The following is an 11,336-nucleotide window of genomic DNA, read 5'->3' as shown; positions in this document are numbered from 1 at the left end:
GCACCTTCTGCTAACCCTTCAGCGTCAGGGACTCATTTCCATCCCACCTGGCCAGTCTGCTCTTCCTGTCCAGTCTCTGCCACAAGGTATTAGAGTAATACATGATTGAAGTAATTCCTAATTCACAGCTTTTTCAACCATTCCATCTGCATCCAGACTTCAGCAGTTTCCTGCAATGACTCTTAAACATACTTTATTATTAGAACTTTGTTGCTCGTATTATGAAATTTTCTTGAAGCTGATAAATGTTACAGCATACTTTTATGGAAGAAAACAGCTTTTGCATGTGTTTTCTTAGATATAAGATGCATATTGTTAGCCTTATGTGCTGAAGACATTTTCTAATAGCAACAGCATTCAAGCACCATTGCTTTTCTCTGAAGAATTACTGAAATCTGATTTAGTGGAAAACTTACCATTTCATTTAGTATGGGCTAACAGGTATAAAATATACCAGACAGTGATATTAAAGCCATTCCAAAAACTCTTTTTTTTTTTCTTCTAAGAAAATAAAAAAAAAATTAAAAAGCATTTTGAATCTTCAATTTATGACATGGGAATTTAGGGACAAAACTTAGGATTCATTTTTTTGCTATTCCTTTGTATTAAATATGTGAAATATGACAACAAATTTTGAAGGTGGCAATTCCACTAGTCATGAATTATGACTGAAAAATAACAGTAAAGATTTTTTGGGAAAAAAAAATTCCCTTTGTCACTTTGATCAAGATTTCTCAATGCTGAAAATGAGCTCAAACCCTACTACTTGTCACAAGTACATTCATGGTTGAAAGAAAATAGACCCCACCCTTTTGAAAAGTAAATCAACTTGGAGATAAATGCTGCTTACATTTTAAGATAAGGCCAAAGACTTCCCTTCTTAAGGACTCAATCTGTAGTCTGTGAGGTGTGTGTTTCTGTTTTTGTTTCCATAGAGAGGTGAGCTAAATGTCTGTCATAAAAATTACACAATACTCTGATCTCTGACACTCCAGTCCTGCAATAAGTATTGTTTAGACCATGTTCATGACAGGTAATGTTACTTTTAATTGATCTTTATGCATGTATCTGGTTCCTCCACCAGATAACTATTACAAAATCGAAACTTCAGAAATTAGGTGAGAAAAAGCAGAGTATACAGTATATAGACAACAGTGTACAAAAAAAAAAAAAAAAAAAAAAGAGAGAGAGAGAAAAGAGGCATGAGAAAGACTTATCCACTGGAAACTTCAGTCCCTGGAAAGCAGAGAGTACAAATAAATGTAAATTGCGTTAATTGTTTTGTGTGGAAAAGCTATGACACAGGTCTATCTAAAGTCATAAAAGTTACAATAAAAAAGAGTCCTAGGTAAGCTATCACACGAAATACTATTATTTTGGAATAGCAGTGAGGAGGCAGACTGACTCATGAATTTGGACACATGAGACTGGTAATGGTGGTTTCCTTTTGTGCAAAGTCACATTGGACCAGAATGGAAAAAAGCAATTGAAATACAACCTCCCTCCGAACAGCTTTACCTTCTGCAACCTCCTCTTGTGCCATCTGTTGCAAGAGGAATTCCTCAGGTTTTTTCTCACATTAAGCAATCTCTATAGATTTCCTCAGCATTCCTACCCAATTGCACTGATATTCATTAGTTTAATGCAACACTCATTCATCCACTTCTAGTAGAAAAACATAGAAAGAATATAGTACCTCTTTTAATACGTTTTTAGGAGAACTAGTGAATAGTTCTTTTTAAGAACTTTCTTTTACTCAAATAATTATGACAAAAAAGATTGATACTAAAGACATACTATAGAATTTTACAGTTAAAATATATCTGGATTGTTATTTTTAAAGTAAATCAGTCTCTTGCGTGCTTCTACCTTGATATTTTTTAATTTTAAGGAATAGGTATTTAATTCTTCCTTTTTGTCTCCTAGTTCTGGTATCTGCTGTGTATGCAGGGTTCCTTTAGATACACAAGTTAATTTATTAGACCTCAATTTTTCGTAGCCTTGATGTGGATGTACAAACTTAAAAAACATAAGACAACTTCCCCTGGAAAACTTCTCTGCATCTACAGAAAGGCCACTTGCTCTGTGCCAGGCAAGGTGAGGGTAAGAAGGAAAATCTTTCCAGAAAGATGCTAAAATAGAGAACCAGAGTTGTGACTGGGTTGGAGTTCTTTCTGTTGGCTTCTCTTACAGCACATTGTGTCTTTCATAGGAAGGTACAGCACCCAGTCCAGTTCATAACAATGTAGTGAAGATTAATGGGCTTCAGATGTGTTGAGACTTTTTCTTAAATTTATACATCCAAATACATCCAAATATGTCCTGTATTTACAAATCCAAATAGTACTTACTAGGTTTAACATAGATGTCTCTGCATTGGGGTTTGTATAAAAGTAAGAGGATCAAACTTCCTTTGTTTTTCTCATAAAATTTAGCAAATTTTCTGTAGCAATATTAATTTAAACCTTCAGAATTTATTTAAGGTAGTACACACTGGATGTGGTAAAAGGATGTTTTTCTCCTTCCACTGTGCTGCAAGATGTATGATATGGTTATACAGAAGGATTTACATATGTGTAAAACAGATATTTTTATAAGCATCCATTTAGAGTGCTGAGTTACATGGAGAGATAGAACAATGGGGAAACACAGGTGGATTCATTTGTAAGTTACTGGTCATAAAGAGTCCTGTAAACCACAAGTTAACAGGGACAAAGAGAGCGTGGGGTTTGCATTTGTTAGTATGAAAAGGCATAACTTCCAAGTACAGCTGTGAGGTTTGTGTATATAAACAGTATTTGTTCCAAGTACAGTTTCTGCCTTTAAAGGACAGGAATGTTTACTATGTTTTCTTGATGGTCAGGTATAGTACATAAGATACAAGAGATGTTTTAACATTTATTTTGTGACAAGATTTTCACTATGACATATCCAAAGCCAGTGGCTCACTGTGAGGTACTTCCCTGTAATGCTGCTTTGATGCTAGCTAAAGGCAGAGGACTGTAAATTACAACAATGTAAAAAAAACAAAAACAAACCCAAAACCCCAAGTTTTGATCAGACCATGCAGGAAAACAAAAAACAGATACATGGATGGGTTTTATAAGTGGTAGTTTTATTAAGTATTTTTTCAAACATAAAAACAGAGTAGATAATAGTGAAGAGAGTTATAAAACTAACTTCAAAATCCCAAAATTCTTGATGTCAGGAAACTTCATAGCAAATCAGTATTTGCCCTCTTCATTATAGACCCTAGTTTTTACCCCACTCTGAATCCTCTTCCTGATCCTCTCTCCTTTAATGTAGTGTGGAGACGGTATTTTGAGGGTTATCACGACCTACGAAACTTTAAAACTTACCCTACTTTTACATCCAGACTAAAATATCTGTCAGCCATTTTACAGGTCTCTTGTAAAATGGGAGTTGGACTTTTTTTAGACACAGAAACTACAAAATTCCCATAATTTACAATTAATTACAAATCCGCTTATTAGCTTTATACTTTTTAAGTGCCTGCCCTTAATCCTTTTATCCTAAAAGGCAGCCTTTCAGAGTGCTCTGAAGAAGTGATAAAATTAGCCAGCCTGAGCCCAGACTGAAATTTCTTTCTAATTTAAAAAATCTAGGTGAGCTAGGCAGCCTGGAGACGCAGCACCCTCCATAGCTTCCTGCAGAGGAAGGGACTACCTGAAACCCTCCAGAGGGGCAGGAGAGCCCTGCCCAGGGACAGTGCCATTGCTCCAGCTGCTCCAAACCCTCATTCATTTCATTCACCCAGCTTCTGGGGCAGCTCTTACTCAGCTCCCCCATGTCCCAAAGTCTGATGATCTCTGATGAAAATTTTCTCACTGCAAGACACAATGATATGTTTGCCCTCTGATTATTCAAACAGATGAGTTTATTCTTGGTTTTTATTTTTTTTTCAATGCAAAATTAGTTTATTTTTTTTCAACAACAGGAGGAAAGGAAGACTTTTAAGTAAATAATGTACTGTGTGTATCATGCCACCTAAACGAATACATTACTTTTCGTTTTAATTTGTGATTACATTTGTGGATAACTATTATTTACCACACTAAAATGGGTTGTTTGCAGTGTTGCTGGAACATACCTCATGAACACGGCAGTAATTACTTATCTTCATTAAACAATTACAACTAGTATTACCACCGCTCCCGTTACCCATCTCTCTAATGCAGTAAATTAGAGCCTGGCTTCTTTGCTTGCTTCCTCAAAACCTAGCTTTTCACTGTACAAATATGATATAAACTCCAGTTTAAAGACTTACATTCCAATCAACTCTTTTTCACTTTTTTATTAACTGAGTTTGCCAATGGGTGTTGTCATCTAAAGTAGAGAAGCAGGAAACAAAATAGTAGTCTAAAAATGAGCTCCTTTCATAATTTAAAAAAAAGTTAGTACCTTCCAACCATGTTCCACACTACCTCCAGAAATTATTATTTCTGTAAATCACTACTATTTTTTAATAGTTTTGTATACTTCATGGTGAGACAGCCATTGAGAAGTATGAGAAGTATTAAGGAACTTCCTGTGCTTTTTTCATCATTTTTTGTTGAATCCATTTTAGTAGTCTGAGTTCCTATGTCTTCAAAGAAAAACGTTATCTAATAAACAGATTTGCCAAACAGTGAAAAAAAAAAGATGTACATCTTTCTAATATGTCTTGTTTATCAAACAAAACTATCCTCAATTAAAAGTTTGAATTAATAGATACATTTTAATCCTTTTTTGAAGGACAATAAATTTGAACTGTTTCATATAATTAAAAAAAGCAAAATTTTAATTCAGAGAACATCAGCATTTTGAATGTTTTGCATTCCAGCAGATGTATATACCATGAGCATGTTTTACCTAATTTCACTTGTTGAGATGAGATACAGAAGACAGAATTAGATTTTAAGATACCTCTGGCCCAAACCATGTCAGGCTGAAAAACCTGTCCGCGAAGCCAGATCTTTCACAAGAAAGAAGCTCTCTAGGCTTCTCATTCTTTTCTACATTTAATTTAGTGTTCTTTGAAATAGAGATGTCAAACTTATGAAGTCTGGCAGTGCCAGAAGGTGTGTATATTTCTGATGAACTCTTCATCTTTCAAAATTGCCTACCTTAGCTGCATCTTTGGTAGCAAGATAAGAGAATGCTCACAACTCTTCTCTTGCCTGTGTTTTGGGACTCTTTACTTCAGGCAGAAGCATACTGTAATAGAAGTTTCCATGACTTTGTGCAAAGTGCTCAACTTGAGCCAAACATCCCTAACACAGATGTATGAATACGTTCTACTAGACATTGCTATTTCAGGCCGAAGATGAATCCTGGAAATTACATGCCTACTGGCTACAAGTGGAGTAGAAAGCAAATCTAAGCTCTATCTGCAAAGATCTGATGGCTGGACTCCAGAATAGTACTGTGCACATAGCAGACAAGTTTGAGAAGCTTTTCAAATTTTGTGTGGCTGCCCATCACCCCAGGAGACTGGTGAGACAGTCTCCATTCTCCTAGCCAAACCCTCCAATTTGTTTTCCACAGTAGGGCTGGACAAAAGAAAAATAGTGGAGGAATTTGATGGTCTACACTGCATGTAGTTTCATCTGTGCAGAGGGAGTTGTAAAAGGGCCAATGTTGTTGGCTTTCTAGTTGTCTGGTGCCACTGAATAGTACCAAAGAGCTCAAGTGGTCACCAGTATCTAGGTCTGCACTGCAGTGGTTTTTTTCTTCCAAATAGTCACTTTGGGCTTGCCTCTTAAGACACATTTTTAAACAGAACAATTTTTGTAAATACTAAACAGAACTAATGAATATCTGAGTATCATGAATTCAAGTCAGATGCATTCTGCTCAAATGTTAAACCTGTTATGATCTCACTGATTTCATTTTTGTTTTCTAATTTTTCTCCCTGATCCCCTTTCCCTGATCTTGTTAATTGTTTAAAGAGAATATCAACATTTGTATCCTGAGTGTAATGTTTTACTATTTTCTGTTACGTTTGATTAAGAGGAATTATAAAAGCTAAGTTAACTGTAGATGCACTGTTACGTTTGTGTGTCAAGAAATTGATCATGCAGTCAACAAAAATCTTGGGGTTTTTTTTTCTTTTCAAGAAGTAGTTGCAAATTCTTTGTAGTTTTCACTTTTTGATCCTTGAGCAATGTTTTCAGAAGGAATATAATATTATTAAAATTGCAAATTTCTAATTGACTGTTTATAATAGAAGAGAAGACAGATTACCTGAATTCTGACAGAAGAAAAATGAATTTATGCTTTACTATACCTTGATTGTGCTGGAAAAACAGCATCAGCTTTATTGTTGGCATTAATCCACTAATAACACTGAGCTCATTATATGCAACTCTTTATTTTGTTATATTAGTGGGACTCTCTTTCATTTTATAGCTGGCTTAAGTCCTGCTGAGATTCAGCAGTTATGGAAAGAAGTGACTGGAGTTCACAGTATGGAAGACAATGGCATTAAACATGGAGGGCTAGACCTCACTACTAACAATTCCTCCTCTACTACCTCCTCCACCACTTCCAAAGCATCACCACCAATAACTCATCATTCCATAGTGAATGGACAGTCTTCAGTTCTAAATGCAAGGCGAGACAGGTAATTCTGATGAGATTTCAACTGTGCTTATCTTTTAACATACAGCTGTTTTTTAACGTCATAAGTCACATTATTTCCAGTCACAAAATAGCACGTAATACACGTTACTTAAGTGATCATGGAGACCTGATTTTTGAGAATTGTTTATCAATAGGGCATAACTTTCAATAACAATGTCTAATTTTGCAGATGCAATGACAATTGCCCGCCTGTGGTTTTATAACACATGAACTTATGGTAGTTTTGGTAAAAATTAGAAATCCCAGTATGGAGTGTGCTGGTTTAGAGGTGTAAATGCAGAATTTTGGCCACTTTTGTAGGTGCATAGTTTCATTCATATTTGAGTTAACACATCTGGCAGTCAGGTCCTTACTGTTGAATCATTGCTGGTTTCAATGAAAATGTACATACATCTTAGCTGCCAAGGCTGTAATGCAGTGCAAAGATTCCATGTAAAAAAGTACTTTAAAAATTAGTACATTAAAGCAGTTCTTATTTTTTTTGTCTCTTGTTGATGAAAACCACCAAATTTTTCTTCTTATATGAAGGACAGTAACACAGTTGATACATTTCATACAAATTTTCAGTGGTGTTAGTGTAATACAGTGGAATTCAACCATATGGATAAAGTTAAAAACATTTTTCAGCCACATTGACAGATATTCTTCACTGTTCCTTATTTTCAAGCAGTGGATTGAATGCATACAAGAGTACATAGTATCTGTAGTACTTACTAGTAAATATATTAGTATAGTCAGATGTAGATGATCTCAATATAAGATGAACTTTAATTTGTGCATAACCTAACTTGTAAAAAATATTATTTTCAAATAAATATTCCATTTAATTCTTTTAATACTTATAATAGGAGACCGTCATTTAAGTGTCTCTGGTCCTCATGTGACTGTGAGAACACTTTTCTCTCATTATTTTGTATTACTTAAAAACTGGTTCTTCTCTGAATACCTTTGTAGTAGTATTTTTAGTTAGTATTACTTTTATGATTATATCTCAGAGAATGGTTCTTTGCTTCAGGATGTGTAGGTGACGCCCACTTCCATGGGCAATCCCCTGAATTTCTTTGATAACTGTACATGGATGAAACTATTGTTCCAAAACAAGACATGGAATACAGCTGGGGTTTTTTATGAAGCCAAGTAGCTAATGGAAGCAACACTTGTAAACAAAAATGTTTATTAATGGAAACAACTTCATTTTTTTAGACATATAAGCAGGACATTCAAATATTTTGTAGTAATATTTACAATATTCGTAAATTCTAACTGTCCATCTTCAGTATTTCTTCTCAGAATTGATAATTTCTGAGTATATTTTTTTATTTATAGGTAAACGGTACACCAAGGTCATATGTCAGAATTAGCATATGGTATTATACAGTCATCTTATTTTTTCATCCTTTATTAACAGTCATCTTTGGCTCTATTTCTTCTCTAATTGGAACATCATCTAGCCTTGGCAGTTGAACTATTCAATAGAACGATTAAATTTTTCTGACTGCACTGAGCTAAATTGACCTGTTTTGACCTGTTTGTCACTGATCGTAACCTGACAGGCGCTAGCAGCCTCCAACGATTATGGCTTTTGAGATGAATCTGATGCCTTATTCTTCTGCTACAGCTCGTCACATGAGGAGACTGGGGCCTCCCATACTCTCTATGGTCATGGAGTTTGCAAATGGCCTGGCTGTGAAAGCGTTTGTGAAGATTTTGGACAATTTTTAAAGTAGGTGTATTTTTGTTCATTGGTGCAGGGGAAGGAAAGAGAAAAATGAGAAAAAGTTTTACTGAAAATCATGTCAGAGATTTTTTTGTGTGTTCCAAGCAAGTGGATAATCAAGGCAGAGGGTCAAATTGTTATCCTTTCTTTCATGTCGAACACTTTTGCAGGCCTTTCAATAGCACAGTGTTTAATCCTCTTATTATCCTTTACTGAAATGGAGCCTCGGAGAATTTGAAGAGATGCTTTAGATTGTATATTGGATAGTAGGGGTATGAAAAAGCACATTTTAAATTCTGACAGTTTGTGTGTAGTGGGAATTAATGTGTATAGTATAAATAAAAAAACACAAACGACTAAGCATGACCATTTAACTCTCACTTGCTAATTTAGTTTTGCTTTTACTCTTGTATATGTAAGATACACAGAAGAAAAAGCACTGTGAACAGGTGGGTTTGCACCTTTCAGGACTGAACAGTGATGTCAAATGTTTTCGCTTTTAGTATTCGGTTTTGCCAGCTATTGTCTAAATCAGGGCATTTAGAAAAGAAGTGACACAGCTTTTGCTTTTCATCTGCGGCTTCCAACTACAATGGGTTTCTGCATTGCTTTTTTTTTTTAAGTAGTTACTAGTATTTCTGTGTTCATTTGAATTTTCAACAACTGTACTGATTTTCTATCTATGCACATTATGGACTGGTCTTTGTGAGAAGAGCCATACACATTTTTGCATGCAATAGATCTTAATGGAAGGCTACAGATAGGCTTGTATAGATGAGTAACTTCAGGGTCTAAGACTCTCATGTTGTCATGGTACAGCTAACAGGGTGAATGAACTGTTTCATGCTTCATCAACAATTAAGTTAATTAGCTCATTTGGAATTGCACTGCTTTGTTGCCAGGATGTTGGCAGAAACATCAAAAAGATGTGTTTACAAATGGTAGGCTACAGGGTATATAACAGAAGCACCTTAACAACAGACCATAAGTACTCAGCATCGCAATAACTTTTGTAATAGAATTATAGCAATACTTTCCATAAAGTATTTCCAATGCTTTCTTCATCTTTCATGCTGCTTTCAGTTTTAAATGAAGTAACTTACACTGATTTGCAAATCTTAGGTAGGTATCATTTGTGATGAATTTTTGTTTATAAGTGCATTAAGTGGTACATCAGAATAATGGCTTGTTATTGAGCAAACTGCATAGGATTTAAAAGAACCTGATTCACATAAGTTTGTAGTAAAAGGAAAATGAAATCTTCAGAATTCAACATAGTGTTCTAAGTATTATTAATATTAAGAATTTAAATTCATTTAACTCAAGCATTCTTCTTTTAAAGAAAAACAACATTTTCTAAATACATCCGTCCTCTGGGCTATAGTGATGCTAATTCTGTGGGCAGACTTTTCACATCCATTATGTCAGGTCTCTTGTTATAATCCATGATCACTAAAGCCATTTTGATTAAGGCAGTGTAGTGCTGAGTTTACAGATGCTCTTGCTTTCCTGAACCAAATAACCCTGGAAAATGTGAAAGCGACATATAACAACTTGATAATTCTGGTGCAGAGTCACTCAGGGTTTACAACAGTGTCATGGCTTTTGTCCTATGCACAAGCAAAAAATGTGTGAGAATATTTTATTTCTTCCTTTCATTCAATTCTGTCTTCTATGCCCTTAAAACAAATAAGAAGTCATGGTGCTGAATAGGTGAGGTTGTTTATGAAATAGAAATATTCCTTCTTTTTACACCAGCATTGAGATGGAAATCAATACATAACCTTGCATTAGATTCTTTAGTACCTTTTCATGTCCGCACTAATGCAAAATCCCCATTACAATTAAAAAACATTTTATTTCAATTAAATATCAACTTTTAGTCCAAAGATTGACCATTTTTCCAACCCATTAACTTTATAGGGGATGACAGGACTAATGGCTGTAGTTTTCAAGGCTTTGCTCTTAGTCTAATCTTTGTTACGTTGTTTTAGGTTCCCTGACTTGAAACAATATGATACCTGTGTTAAGAGAGTTAATGCAAGTATATTGTACCAAAATGAAATATTAATAAGGTACACTACCCCAGTCTAGTAGCGTGTATTTCTATAATATGCTTATGACAACTTTGAGGAGTGAACTCCAACTTCTTGTGCTCAGAAAATGGTTTACATAGAAGCTTGATTTAAAAAAAGAAATACCGTGCAGAGCATCTGAGAAGGAGGATTAAGGCAGAAAACACTGGCTTTGCTTCACTTTCCTAATAAGGGAAAGGATTTAGGGTGAAGTGACAAATAATTTGCAATAAGTGACCTAAAGCCACAAAAGCTATTTTCACCCTCGGTTTTGTTTATCCAGTATGAACTGTTTTTATTTTTAAGATAATTTGGGGATGCTCTGTTTATCTAGAATTCTTGGGAGATATTCTGAATAGCTAAAGAAGTTATACATTGTGTGCTGTGGGCTAGGTTCGTATTTGGAAACATAGGCATTGGTTTCAAGAAAGTGCAGCCTATCTTCTCCATATGTTTCCGTACGTATAGAAGAACCTAATCCTGTATCTTTCCTTTGATATCCTTCAACTCTAGACACAAACCCACAGTTTATATTTTACAGAGCAGCTTTCTGTCTTGACAAAATGGTGTTAGATTACAGTTGCTCATGCACACAAGGTCAGTTTTGGCTATTCGGTAAATACAACAGCTTTTGGCTTAAGAAAACCTTCAAAATATAAAGACAGATCAGAAAAAGTTGTGATGTAACTAGAAGGGAGATGACAAGATTTAAACAAAATGCCAGGCACTGAAACAATTAGAAGGGAGCAACAAATTTTCATGCCTATGAAAATTCTCAATTTTACTGTGAAACAGGTGTTGACAGAAGCTAAACATTTTTCTGGTCTCTAAGTGAGGAACCCAGTAGATCACTAAAAGCATTTAATAGTAGTTCTCTGTGATGGTGTTTTAAATGTCAA

The 11,336-nt window shown here is 35.0% G+C and overlaps 1 protein-coding gene across 1 annotated transcript in view; it reads left to right on the top strand.

Annotated features, from left to right (window-relative positions):
• Positions 1-11,336, top strand: part of FOXP2 (forkhead box P2) — a gene marked incomplete at both ends in the record, with an annotated part of 97,522 nt that overhangs the window by 66,611 nt on the left and 19,575 nt on the right. Inside the window, 3 exons of the mRNA XM_010084153.1 lie at positions 1-86; positions 6,412-6,625; positions 8,264-8,368. The exon at positions 1-86 is cut by the window's left edge and continues 104 nt beyond it. Of these exons, the coding sequence (XP_010082455.1) occupies positions 1-86; positions 6,412-6,625; positions 8,264-8,368 (405 nt within the window). The remainder of the gene's footprint in view (positions 87-6,411; positions 6,626-8,263; positions 8,369-11,336) is intronic.

This window comes from Pterocles gutturalis, unplaced genomic scaffold (genome assembly GCF_000699245.1).
Source record: "Pterocles gutturalis isolate BGI_N339 unplaced genomic scaffold, ASM69924v1 scaffold27520, whole genome shotgun sequence".
In the NCBI taxonomy this organism is placed as follows: Eukaryota; Metazoa; Chordata; class Aves; order Pterocliformes; family Pteroclidae; genus Pterocles; species Pterocles gutturalis.
This window is presented reverse-complemented; position numbering and strand designations above follow the sequence as displayed.